This window comes from Poecile atricapillus, chromosome 27 (genome assembly GCF_030490865.1).
Source record: "Poecile atricapillus isolate bPoeAtr1 chromosome 27, bPoeAtr1.hap1, whole genome shotgun sequence".
In the NCBI taxonomy this organism is placed as follows: Eukaryota; Metazoa; Chordata; class Aves; order Passeriformes; family Paridae; genus Poecile; species Poecile atricapillus.
The window spans coordinates 4,298,023-4,311,400 of NC_081275.1; the positions used below are offsets into that span (position 1 = coordinate 4,298,023).

Consider the following 13,378-nt stretch of genomic DNA (forward strand, 5'->3'; position numbering starts at 1 on the left):
CCTGTGTCCCCTTGGATCTACCTCCTTTTCTTCCTTAGAATCAATAAAATACTTTGGCATCCAATCCTGGCCCTCAGCTTCCTCCTTCCTTCTCTGGGAACTCTTGCACTCAGCTCACGACAAAAGGTGGAGGCAGCCGAGCGTGGAGACTCCATAGTGGAGTTGACTTTTTGCCGCTTCCATTGGAGGTCACAAACCCTGTCTTCCCCAAAAGAGCTTCCATCAGGAGAAGAGGATGTCCAAAGGTCACACATGAGGCAATGGGAAACAGCAGTGCCTGGGTATGCTCCACAGCCCCCTCTCTTTACACACCTCCCTCACATTAGATTTCTGCTCAGCTTCCAACCACACAGACAGAGCTCAGGTGTTTCATGGGATCAACTCAGTGGGACAACAGAACCAAAACTATCCTCCCACTGTGTTGGAGGCTGCCACTGCTTCACCTTCTGGCTGTGGGAGAGGAGAAACTCTGCCATTTTTTCCCAGACACCGTCAAAAGTTTGTCTCCACGTGCCTCGTTCTCTCTGACATCATCATTTTCCCATCGCTCCTGGCTCAGGACAAAGGCCACAAGACTCCCCCATGCCCACAGAGCCACCAGAACACTGGAATTTCAAAACTTCTCCACAAGGCAAGAGCAGGGAGCCTGGGAAATAGCTCCGTGCCACAAGGCTGCATGGAGATGGCATGAAAGGGATGGCCTGGGTTGGGGATTGTCCTCGGTGAGACGGGAGTGCCGTGGGCCTCTCCAGGCTCCTGCAGGTCAGGAACTGGGGCTGAGTGTGTGTGAGTGGCTGGCACTGCTGGGCAGGGCAGTCCCTGCGGGGCTTGCAATGGGTGGGCTGAGAGGCCAGCTCAGGCACAGCTGTGGGCACACACAGGGGCACTGGCACATTGCCAGCCTGCCCAGGTGTGCACAGAGATGAGCCCAGACGCACAGAGCCCAGCACACGGGCACAGGCACATGGCCACGGGGGCTGCACACAAGTGCCCTGCCCTGTGCACAACCATCCCCGTGCAGGCCACAGGCTCTCAGGGGCTGTTCCCACGAGAGCACAAGCACAGGGATGTGCAGACACTCGCACACACCAGGGCACAGCCACACTCCCACGCGCTGCATTGCACGGGAGCACATGGGGCAGAGGCCACAGGAAGGGATGGGACTGAGGAGATGATGGGGAGCTCCCGTCCACAGCAAATTCTGAGCGCACACAGCAGGACAGATGCTCAGGCTGCAGTGCCACAGGCGCCTCAAGGCTTGTGCAGGAAAAGGAGGAGGAGGAGGTGGGCAAAGGGTTTTGATTCAGATGACAAATCCTAATGTGGAGCCGTTAGGTGGTGAGGAAAAGCCTGGAGGGCTGGCAGCAGATGAGGCCCTTCCAGTCATCAGGAATTACAAAAATCTGGCAGCATGATAAATCTCCACCAGAATGCCCCAGGCTGGCATCACCTGCCTCCTCAGGATCCCTTCTGCACTGACTTCATGTCCTCTGAACACACTGACACATCCCTGCCCCCAGGAAACCTGGAATCTCACATGCCTGCACTCCCAAGAGATGTCTTGGAGGGAACAGCAATGATTCCTGAAGCCAGGAACTGCAAAGTCATTGTAGGGTGAAACAGCAACACATGACATAGCATTCCCTGAGATCTTTCCCTTCTTTTGGCTCCTACAGGGATTTCCTCACTTATTCAGCAGGGAATGTGGGCCCTGAGGCAGTGTGGGGCCAGGATAAAAGGCAGCCTAACTGGTGGCTCTCTCAACCACTTCTGTCACCTCCTTCTCCTTGGGGAACAGGTGAGTTGCAAGTCCCTTTCTCCTCCACCCTCTCCAGGACACAGCGCTGAGCTTTCCAGCCCTTGTTCCTGCTCCTTCTTCTTCTGGGGCTGTTCTGCCATGGTGGCGGAGGTGTGGGCAGAGGGGAGGCCGTGTGTTCTGGCCAGAGGCTGAGGCTGGGCTGAGGGGCTGATTTTCATGCAGGTTGGGCAGGAGCAAGGCTGGGCCTGGCTGAGCTCAGGAGGAGCGAGCTGGGCTCAGGCAAAGGATCCCCAGTTTGGGGCTGCACAGGCTGGAGCCCCACGGGCAGCAGGGGCCTTGTCTTGCTGGGGGTGCCTTGCGGGCTGTGTCTCAGCTGTGCGTGTGCTCTGCTCCCTCCCTGCCCTCTGCGCCAGGTGCAGCGCCAGCCTCCAGACATGTCCTGCCCTGAGAAGTGCCAGCAGTGCCAGCCCTGCAACCCTTGCTGCCAGTCCTGCGGCCCCTGCCCGCTGGCCAGCAGCTGCAATGAGTGCTGTGTCAGGCAGTGCCAGAGCTCCCATGTCGTCATTGAGCCGCCTGCTGTGCTGGTGACCCTGCCTGGCCCCATCCTCAGCTCCTTCCCACAGAACACCGCCGTGGGATCCTCCACCTCCGCTGCCGTTGGCAGCATCCTCAGCTCTGACGGAGTGCCCATCAGCTCCGGGGGCTTTGACATCTCCTGCATCACCAACTGCTATGGCAGCAGATGTTGCCGTCCTTGCTAAAGACGCTGCCGCCAACATCCTTGGGCCACAACCTCCAAGACCTCACAACATGGTGCTGGAATGAAGTCAGAAATTTAAGACATTGGATTTAGAGCTTTGCACTATTGTTTCCTTCTTCTCTTGCTCTCCTTTTCCTGTTCCATTCCTTTCCTGTTACCGCCACTCATGGATAGCCTAGTGAGACCTCTTGCACTTTTTTCCTCTGCAGGCCAGGACGGCCGAAATCACTGGGGCCTCATAGTGGCTGCTCCTGGTGGCCTCTGTGACCCTCCTCCTTTTCTTCTTTTGACTCAATAAAATTGTTTTTGCATTCAAACCTCGGCTTCTGATTTCCCTTCTTTCTGTGACAACGCTTGCGGTTTCATGGTGGGAAACAAGGTGGAGGAATCCCAGCGTTACAATCCGTGCACTACAGCTTTCCATGTTCCCTTTTCCTTGGAGCTGGGAAAGATGTCCCCCTGTCTGAGGGTGCTGAGGCATTGTAATAACTTGCCCAGAAAGGTTTTGGATGCCTCAAGGCGGGAAGTGTGCAAGAGCAGGCTGGACACAGCTTTCAGCATGCCGCTATAGCGGCTGGCATCAGTGCCCATCTGTTGAGGGCAGGAGGAGTGGAAAGAAATGCTCTTGAACTTGCCTTCCAGCCCAACCCATTACCTCTGAAATCTTCCTGCAGGCAGACATCAGCAGTGTGACAAACGTGTTCCATGTTGGGCAGGACTGAGTCCCCTCTGCACACAGGTGGAGATGACTCAGGCAGACATGGCAGGAGCCACTGGACTCTTCTCCCAGAGCCCATTCCTGCAGCCTTACTTGCAAAGTTTGCCTTTGTGAGCAACCAGGACACATGAGGAAGGCCTGCACCCAGGGAAGTGGCCAGCCTCTACTTCCTGCGGGAAGGAGGAGATGAAATTCTTTTCTTTTTCCCAGAGAATTTGTGCATGCATAAGCGCTTCACTTTTGCTTGAGCAAACTGACTTCTACCAAGCTTCAAGTTGGTTTCTGGTTTGTGGCGTTTTATTTTATCTTCTCTGCCCATGGCAGGAAGGGGATGGAGAGAGCGCCTTGCTGGGCACCATCCATCCAGCCAAGCTCCACCGGGCACAGCTGGTAATCCAGCCCGGGCCAAGAGCAGGAACGAGCTGCAGAAACGCGCCGGGGACTGGTGACCAAAGGGACATGTATTAGAGGGGAAAGCAGACCACAAAGGCTACCTGATGTCCCTAATCCACTTGCAAAATAGGCCAGGCAAAGAGGCTGCACGTCAAAACTCATGGGATGTCACCGAGAGGTGAGGGAGAGATGGGCAGGTATACAGGAAGAATGAGAGTGATGCCCTGAGAATTTTGCCACAAAGAAAACCACAGGAATGACACAGGTTTGTGTCATGTGCCTGCTTGGAATGCCACCAGAGCATGATGCGAGCATTCGGCCTACTGTGACGTGGTTATATCCTGGAAATTCTTGGGCCTCTCATCATGGCCCTCAACAGAACTCTCCAGATGGGAACACAGCCGGCAGAAGCCAGGAAATAGAGGCCGCAGTGCAGGAAAGCAGGACACAGCCCCTACCATTAGCTGGGATGGTGCACATTTGACATGAGCTGGTCAGAAAATTATGACTTCCACAAAGGTGCCTCTGGGCCTGAGGCAGGGCAGGACTGCTATAAAAGGCAGCCCCAGTCTCTGCTCCCTCATCCACTTCTCTCACCTCCTTCTCCTCAGGAATCAGGTGAGTGGCAAGATCCTGCTCCTGCTCCTGCTGCTTCAAGAGCAGCTCTTTCCTGGCTGTAGGTCTCAGCTGGAAGGGGCTCTTGTAGCACAGGGCTGGGAGCTGCTTCTGCTGGGAGAGGGCAGGGGAGGGAAGGTCTTGTGCAGACAGAGAGAGTTTGGGGCCTGGCTGAGAGGGGCTCCTGGGCTTTGAGCTGGGCAGTGCAATGTGAGCCAAGAGCTGCCTTGGCTGCAGGGTGTTTGGGTGTAGTACTTCTCCTCATGTTTCCCCACTTTCTGCTCCTCCCTGCCCTCTGTGCCAGGTGCACCTGTGACCCCGAGCCATGTCCTGCTGCCGGCCCTGTGACCCTTGCTGCCAGCCCTGTGGCCCCTGCCCGCTGGCCAGCAGCTGCAATGAGTGCTGTGTCAGGCAGTGCCAGAGCTCCCATGTCGTCATTGAGCCGCCTGCTGTGCTGGTGACCCTGCCTGGCCCCGTCCTCAGCTCCTTCCCACAGAACACCGCCGTGGGATCCTCCACCTCCGCTGCCGTTGGCAACATCCTCAGCTGTGGTGGAGTGCCCATCAGCTCCGGGGGCTTTGACATCTCCTGCATCACTAACTGCTATGGCAGCAGATGTTGTCCCCCCTGCTAAAGCTGCTGGCAACATCCTTGGGCAAGAACCTCCACGACCTCACAACGTGGAGTTGCACTGAAGATGGATCTTTGGCGGAATGGATTTGTGCCCTCGGTTTACTGTTATTTTCTTCCACCCTCTTCCCTTCCCTTCCTTTCCTCTCAGCACCACCCAATGCCAGCCCAGTAGGGTCTGTTTGCCTCCCTCTGTCCCTCTTCACGCAAAGGCAAATGGAAACCCCCACTGCACTCCAGTGGCTGCTCCTGTGTCCCCTTGGATCTACCTCCTTTTCTTCCTTAGAATCAATAAAATACTTTGGCATCCAATCCTGGCCCTCAGCTTCCTCCTTCCTTCTCTGGGAACTCTTGCACTCAGCTCACGACAAAAGGTGGAGGCAGCCGAGCGTGGAGACTCCATAGTGGAGTTGACTTTTTGCCGCTTCCATTGGAGGTCACAAACCCTGTCTTCCCCAAAAGAGCTTCCATCAGGACAAGAGGATGTCCAAAGGTCACACATGAGGCAATGGGAAACAGCAGTGCCTGGGTATGCTCCACAGCCCCCTCTCTTTACACGCCTCCCTCACATTAGATTTCTGCTCAGCTTCCAACCACACACACAGAGCTCAGGTGTTTCATGGGATCAACTCAGTGGGACAACAGAACCAAAACTATCCTCCCACTGTGTTGGAGGCTGCCACTGCTTCACCTTCTGGCTGTGGGAGAGGAGAAACTCTGCCATTTTTTCCCAGACACCGTCAAAAGTTTGTCTCCACGTGCCTCGTTCTCTCTGACATCATCATTTTCCCATCGCTCCTGGCTCAGGACAAAGGCCACGAGACTCCCCCATGCCCACAGAGCCACCAGAACCCTGGAATTTCAAAACTTCTCCACAAGGCAAGAGCAGGGAGCCTGGGAAATAGCTCCGTGCCACAAGGCTGCATGGAGATGGCATGAAAGGGATGGCCTGGCTTGGGGATTGTCCTCGGTGAGACGGGAGTGCCGTGGGCCTCTCCAGGCCCCTGCAGGTCAGGAATTGGGGCTGAGTGTGTGGGAGTGGCTGGCACTGCTGGGCAGGGCAGTCCCTGCGGGGCTTGCAATGGGTGGGCTGAGAGGCCAGCTCAGGCACAGCTGTGGGCACACACAGGGGCACTGGCACATTGCCAGCCTGCCCAGGTGTGCACAGAGATGAGCCCAGACGCACAGAGCCCAGCACACGGGCACAGGCACATGGCCACGGGGGCTGCACACAAGTGCCCTGCCCTGTGCACAACCATCCCCGTGCAGGCCACAGGCTCTCAGGGGCTGTTCCCACGAGAGCACAAGCACAGGGATGTGCAGACACTTGCACACACCGGGGCACAGCCACACTCCCACGCGCTGCATTGCACGGGAGCACATGGGGCAGAGGCCACAGGAAGGGATGGGACTGAGGAGATGATGGGGAGCTCCCGTCCACAGCAAATTCTGAGCACACACAGCAGGACAGGTGCTCAGGCTGCAGTGCCACAGGCGCCTCAAGGCTTTTGAAGGAAAAGGAGGAGGAGGAGGTGGGCAAAGGGTTTTGATTCAGATGACAAATCCTAATGTGGAGCCGTTAGGTGGTGAGGAAAAGCCTGGAGGGCTGGCAGCAGATGAGGCCCTTCCAGTCATCAGGAATTACAAAAATCTGGCAGCATGATAAATCTCCACCAGAATGCCCCAGGCTGGCATCACCTGCCTCCTCAGGATCCCTTCTGCACTGACTTCATGTCCTCTGAACACACTGACACATCCCTGCCCCCAGGAAACCTGGAATCTCACATGCCTGCACTCCCAAGACATGTCTTGGAGGGAACAGCAATGATTCCTGAAGCCAGGAACTGCAAAGTCATTGTAGAGTGAAGCAGCAACACATGACATAGCATTCCCTGAGATCTTTCCCTTCTTTTGGCTCCTACAGGGATTTCCTCACTTATTCAGCAGGGAATGTGGGCCCTGAGGCAGTGTGGGGCCAGGATAAAAGGCAGCCTAACTGGTGGCTCTCTCAACCACTTCTGTCACCTCCTTCTCCTTGGGGAACAGGTGAGTTGCAAGTCCCTTTCTCCTCCACCCTCTCCAGGACACAGCACTCAGTTTTCCAGCCCTTGTTCCCGTTCCTTCTTCTTCTGGGGCTGTTCTGCCATGGTGGCGGAGGTGTGGGCAGAGGGGAGGCCGTGTGTTCTGGCCAGAGGCTGAGGCTGGGCTGAGGGGCTGATTTTCATGCAGGTTGGGCAGGAGCAAGGCTGGGCCTGGCTGAGCTCGGGAGGAGCGAGCTGGGCTCAGGCAAAGGATCCCCAGTTTGGGGCTGCACAGGCTGGAGCCCCACGGGCAGCAGGGGCCTTGTTTTGCTGGGGGTGCCTTGCGGGCTGTGTCTCAGCTGTGCGTGTGCTCTGCTCCCTCCCTGCCCTCTGCGCCAGGTGCAGCGCCAGCCTCCAGACATGTCCTGCCCTGAGAAGTGCCAGCAGTGCCAGCCCTGCAACCCTTGCTGCCAGTCCTGCGGCCCCTGCCCGCTGGCCAGCAGCTGCAATGAGTGCTGTGTCAGGCAGTGCCAGAGCTCCCATGTCGTCATTGAGCCGCCTGCTGTGCTGGTGACCCTGCCTGGCCCCATCCTCAGCTCCTTCCCACAGAACACCGCCGTGGGATCCTCCACCTCCGCTGCTGTTGGCAACATCCTCAGCTCTGACGGAGTGCCCATCAGCTCTGGGGGCTTTGACATCTCCTGCATCACCAACTGCTATGGCAGCAGATGTTGCCGTCCTTGCTAAAGACGCTGCCGCCAACATCCTTGGGCCACAACCTCCAAGACCTCACAACATGGTGCTGGAATGAAGTCAGAAATTTAAGACATTGGATTTAGAGCTTTGCACTATTGTTTCCTTCTTCTCTTGCTCTCCTTTTCCTGTTCCATTCCTTTCCTGTTACCGCCACTCATGGATAGCCTAGTGAGACCTCTTGCACTTTTTTCCTCTGCAGGCCAGGACGGCCGAAATCACTGGGGCCTCATAGTGGCTGCTCCTGGTGGCCTCTGTGACCCTCCTCCTTTTCTTCTTTTCACTCAATAAAATTGTTTTTGCATTCAAACCTCGGCTTCTCATTTCCCTTCTTTCTGTGACAACGCTTGCGGTTTCATGGTGGGAAACAAGGTGGAGGAATCCCAGCGTTACAATCCGTGCACTACAGCTTTCCATGTTCCCTTTTCCTTGGAGCTGGGAAAGATGTCCCCCTGTCTGAGGGTGCTGAGGCATTGTAATAACTTGCCCAGAAAGGTTTTGGATGCCTCAAGGCGGGAAGTGTGCAAGAGCAGGCTGGACACAGCTTTCAGCATGCCGCTATAGCGGCTGGCATCAGTGCCCATCTGTTGAGGGCAGGAGGAGTGGAAAGAAATGCTCTTGAACTTGCCTTCCAGCCCAACCCATTACCTCTGAAATCTTCCTGCAGGCAGACATCAGCAGTGTGACAAACGTGTTCCATGTTGGGCAGGACTGAGTCCCCTCTGCACACAGGTGGAGATGACTCAGGCAGACATGGCAGGAGCCACTGGACTCTTCTCCCAGAGCCCATTCCTGCAGCCTTACTTGCAAAGTTTGCCTTTGTGAGCAACCAGGACACATGAGGAAGGCCTGCACCCAGGGAAGTGGCCAGCCTCTACTTCCTGCGGGAAGGAGGAGATGAAATTCTTTTCTTTTTCCCAGAGAATTTGTGCATGCATAAGCGCTTCACTTTTGCTTGAGCAAACTGACTTCTACCAAGCTTCAAGTTGGTTTCTGGTTTGTGGCGTTTTATTTTATCTTCTCTGCCCATGGCAGGAAGGGGATGGAGAGAGCGCCTTGCTGGGCACCATCCATCCAGCCAAGCTCCACCGGGCACAGCTGGTAATCCAGCCCGGGCCAAGAGCAGGAACAAGCTGCAGAAACGCGCCGGGGACTGGTGACCAAAGGGACATGTATTAGAGGGGAAAGCAGCCCACAAAGGCTACCTGATGTCCCTAATCCACTTGCAAAATAGGCCAGGCAAAGAGGCTGCACGTCAAAACTCATGGGATGTCACCGAGAGGTGAGGGAGAGATGGGCAGGTATACAGGAAGAATGAGAGTGATGCCCTGAGAATTTTGCCACAAAGAAAACCACAGGAATGACACAGGTGTGTGTCATGTGCCTGCTTGGAATGCCACCAGAGCATGATGCGAGCATTCGGCCTACTGTGACGTGGTTATATCCTGGAAATTCTTGGGCCTCTCATCATGGCCCTCAACAGAACTCTCCAGATGGGAACACAGCCGGCAGAAGCCAGGAAATAGAGGCCGCAGTGCAGGAAAGCAGGACACAGCCCCTACCATTAGCTGGGATGGTGCACATTTGACATGAGCTGGTCAGAAAATTATGACTTCCACAAAGGTGCCTCTGGGCCTGAGGCAGGGCAGGACTGCTATAAAAGGCAGCCCCAGTCTCTGCTCCCTCATCCACTTCTCTCACCTCCTTCTCCTCAGGAATCAGGTGAGTGGCAAGATCCTGCTCCTACTCCTGCTGCTTCAAGAGCAGCTCTTTCCTGGCTGTAGGTCTCAGCTGGAAGGGGCTCTTGTAGCACAGGGCTGGGAGCTGCTTCTGCTGGGAGAGGGCAGGGGAGGGAAGGTCTTGTGCAGACAGAGAGAGTTTGGGGCCTGGCTGAGAGGGGCTCCTGGGCTTTGAGCTGGGCAGTGCAATGTGAGCCAAGAGCTGCCTTGGCTGCAGGGTGTTTGGGTGTAGTACTTCTCCTCATGTTTCCCCACTTTCTGCTCCTCCCTGCCCTCTGTGCCAGGTGCACCTGTGACCCCGAGCCATGTCCTGCTGCCGGCCCTGTGACCCTTGCTGCCAGCCCTGTGGCCCCTGCCCGCTGGCCAGCAGCTGCAATGAGTGCTGTGTCAGGCAGTGCCAGAGCTCCCATGTCGTCATTGAACCGCCTGCTGTGCTGGTGACCCTGCCCGGCCCCGTCCTCAGCTCCTTCCCACAGAACACCGCCGTGGGATCCTCCACCTCCGCTGCCGTTGGCAACATCCTCAGCTCTGGCGGAGTGCCCATCAGCTCCGGGGGCTTTGACATCTCCTGCATCACCAACTGCTATGGCAGCAGATGTTGTCCCCCCTGCTAAAGCTGCTGGCAACATCCTTGGGCAAGAACCTCCACGACCTCACAACGTGGAGTTGCACTGAAGATGGATCTTTGGCGGAATGGATTTGTGCCCTCGGTTTACTGTTATTTTCTTCCACCCTCTTCCCTTCCCTTCCTTTCCTCTCAGCACCACCCAATGCCAGCCCAGTAGGGTCTGTTTGCCTCCCTCTGTCCCTCTTCACGCAAAGGCAAATGGAAACCCCCACTGCACTCCAGTGGCTGCTCCTGTGTCCTCTTGGATCTACCTCCTTTTCTTCCTTAGAATCAATAAAATACTTTGGCATCCAATCCTGGCCCTCAGCTTCCTCCTTCCTTCTCTGGGAACTCTTGCACTCAGCTCACGACAAAAGGTGGAGGCAGCCGAGCGTGGAGACTCCATAGTGGAGTTGACTTTTTGCCGCTTCCATTGGAGGTCACAAACCCTGTCTTCCCCAAAAGAGCTTCCACCAGGAGAAGAGGATGTCCAAAGGTCACACATGAGGCAATGGGAAACAGCAGTGCCTGGGTATGCTCCACAGCCCCCTCTCTTTACACACCTCCCTCACATTAGATTTCTGCTCAGCTTCCAACCACACAGACAGAGCTCAGGTGTTTCATGGGATCAACTCAGTGGGACAACAGAACCAAAACTATCCTCCCACTGTGTTGGAGGCTGCCACTGCTTCACCTTCTGGCTGTGGGAGAGTGTGGCAGCGGCCTCAGGGAGACAAAGAGTTAACATTGTTCCACCCCAAACCCCTTGTGAAGGGCGGCCCAGGAGTTCTGATTGGGTTTGAGTCCCTGGGGGGTTCTCCCTTGGTGTGTTTCTAATGGTCCCTGACCCTGAACTCCACCCTCAAAGGTGTAAACCCTCGGTTCTGTCCCTCAAAATCCCCTGATGTGCCTCTGTTCGGCTCTCTGTTCTGGACCTGACTTTGTTCCTATGCTGAATAAATGGTTTCATGAACCGGGAGCCCGTCTCGTTGGTGTTTCATGCTGGTCCCCAGAACCCTGCTGCTTCCCTGGACAAGATCCTGAGGTTGCAGACTGCAACAAATGGTGAGAGAATGCGTGGCATCCAGTGAAGCACCAGGAGAACAGCAGGACCCAGTTCCATGGACACCTCGTAAGTCCCCGGCTGATGGCTTGAGAGCCGGCGAGACCCCTGCCTTGGAAAGGAGGACTCGAGGGAGACTGGGAGACTGGGTTGAGAGTGCCTCGGGCATGGGGGAAGAAAAGGGATTACAGAGGTGTGGGAGCCGAGACCAGACGCTGGGACAAGCACCTAACATCACCCAACGAGACGTATTATGGACGATATCAAAATTATGGACGATTCTATTAATATTATGGACGATTATGGACGATATCAACATTATGGACGATTATGTATGGTATGGCTCTTCCGGTGGACTGTTTCTGTCTTCTGTGAAGTTCCTTTTTGTTTGGTGTATACCTCCCTGTACCTTCCCCTTTCCTCTGTTCCTAAGGGCAGGACAAAGGGTGAAAAAAGCCAAGATGGCTCGGGGTTGCTGCCGACTCCCCGTCACCCCAGTGTCTTTTCTGCCATCCCATCCCCCATTTTCCTGAAGGCAGGCAAGGGACGGAGAACATCCAGAGTGATGCGGGTCTGCTGCCGTCTGCCCGCCGTTCCGTGTCCTCCTTCACCCCCTGTCTTTCCATATTCCCCGTTCCCTGGCCGGGAAAGTCCATCCCGGACCCCCCCATCCCAAGATGGCGCCGGCCACGCGGTCTGGGATCCCTTGTTTCCCGCCTTGCTCCTTCTTTTCCGGTCCCAAACCTTCCCGAACCTCCCAGTAACTCCTGCTTGGCCCCATCCCTTTGTTCGGTGCTCCACCCCTGGGGGCTGTGCTTTGCCATCGTGGGCAACACCTCCTCCAGGGAAATCGAAACTGTAACCGAGCTCCGAAAGCCAGTGTTAAACCGAGATCATCTGAAGAGGCGGTGCCCACATGGGAGCCGGAGCCGAACCTGGAGATCGAAGAATTCTGCCCCTCGTAATAGGAGATCTAAGAGCTGCACCCTTCCAAAGAGAGAATCCTAAAGTGGAAGAGACTGAACTAAAAAACCATTATGTTTGCATTAAGTACCATCACCGTTTAATTTGCCCGGCGTGGTCGGAGATTTAAGTGTTTGTTTTTAATTTTTTTTTTTTTTCTGTTTGCCTGATGTGTTTTGTGATTGAGTTTTTGGTGTCCCACAAAGCAAAGTGGGTGCTCTGTGGAAGAGGTGAGATTTTAAGGTGTATGTTTGGAAACATTTTAAGCTCCTAATTAAAAAATTAAAAAAAAAAAAAAAAAAATAAAAAAGGAGCAGATGTGGCAGCGGCCTCAGGGAGACAAAGAGTTAACATTGTTCCACCCCAAACCCCTTGTGAAGGGCGGCCCAGGAGTTCTGATTGGGTTTGAGTCCCTGGGGGGTTCTCCCTTGGTGTGTTTCTAATGGTCCCTGACCCTGAACTCCACCCTCAAAGGTGTAAACCCTCGGTTCTGTCCCTCAAAAACCCCTGATGTGCCTCTGTTCAGGGCTCTCTGTTCTGGACCTGACTTTGTTCCTATGCTGAATAAATGGTTTCATGAACCGGGAGCCCGTCTCGTTGGTGTTTCATGCTGGTCCCCAGAACCCTGCTGCTCCCCTGGACAAGATCCTGAGGTTGCAGACTGCAACAGGAGAGGAGAAACTCTGCCATTTTTTCCCAGACACAGTCAAAAGTTTGTCTCCACGTGCCTCGTTCTCTCTGACATCATCATTTTCCCATCGCTCCTGGCTCAGGACAAAGGCCACGAGACTCCCCCATGCCCACAGAGCCACCAGAACCCTGGAATTTCAAAACTTCTCCACAAGGCAAGAGCAGGGAGCCTGGGAAATAGCTCCGTGCCACAAGGCTGCATGGAGATGGCATGAAAGGGATGGCCTGGCTTGGGGATTGTCCTCGGTGAGACGGGAGTGCCGTGGGCCTCTCCAGGCTCCTGCAGGTCAGGAACTGGGGCTGAGTGTGTGTGAGTGGCTGGCACTGCTGGGCAGGGCAGTCCCTGCGGGGCTTGCAATGGGTGGGCTGAGAGGCCAGCTCAGGCACAGCTGTGGGCACACACAGGGCCACTGGCACATTGCCAGCCTGCCCAGGTGTGCACAGAGATGAGCCCAGACGCACAGAGCCCAGCACACGGGCACAGGCACACGGCCACGGGGGCTGCACACAAGTGCCCTGCCCTGTGCACAACCATCCCCGTGCAGGCCACAGGCTCTCAGGGGCTGTTCCCACGAGAGCACAAGCACAGGGATGTGCAGACACTCGCACACACCGGGGCACAGCCACACTCCCACGCGCTGCATTGCACGGGAGCACATGGGGCAGA

The 13,378-nt window shown here is 55.7% G+C and overlaps 3 protein-coding genes and 1 pseudogene across 3 annotated transcripts; all 4 read left to right on the forward strand.

The window, feature by feature from the left end:
- Positions 1-2,193: 2,193 nt before the first annotated feature.
- On the forward strand, positions 2,194-2,520 carry LOC131588686 (feather keratin Cos2-2-like). The gene has a single exon (XM_058857609.1). It carries the CDS (start codon positions 2,194-2,196, stop codon positions 2,518-2,520), a length of 327 nt encoding a protein of 108 aa, XP_058713592.1.
- A 1,592-nt stretch (positions 2,521-4,112) lies between these two features.
- LOC131589090 (feather keratin Cos2-2-like) lies at positions 4,113-4,879 on the forward strand (annotated as a pseudogene).
- A 2,437-nt stretch (positions 4,880-7,316) lies between these two features.
- On the forward strand, positions 7,317-7,643 carry LOC131588757 (feather keratin Cos2-2-like). Its single transcript, XM_058857688.1, has one exon. The coding sequence runs from the start codon at positions 7,317-7,319 to the stop codon at positions 7,641-7,643; it is 327 nt and encodes a 108-aa protein (XP_058713671.1).
- Positions 7,644-9,693: 2,050 nt separating this feature from the next.
- Positions 9,694-10,002, forward strand: LOC131589076 (feather keratin Cos2-2-like). Its single transcript, XM_058858204.1, has one exon. The coding sequence runs from the start codon at positions 9,694-9,696 to the stop codon at positions 10,000-10,002; it is 309 nt and encodes a 102-aa protein (XP_058714187.1).
- The last annotated feature ends 3,376 nt before the right edge of the window (positions 10,003-13,378 follow it).

Coding starts and splice junctions, on each gene's coding strand:
- LOC131588686 (XM_058857609.1), top strand. CDS start 2,194: ATGTCCTGCCCTGAGAAGTGCCAGCAGTGCCAGCCCTGCAACCCTTGC.
- LOC131589076 (XM_058858204.1), top strand. CDS start 9,694: ATGTCCTGCTGCCGGCCCTGTGACCCTTGCTGCCAGCCCTGTGGCCCC.
- LOC131588757 (XM_058857688.1), top strand. CDS start 7,317: ATGTCCTGCCCTGAGAAGTGCCAGCAGTGCCAGCCCTGCAACCCTTGC.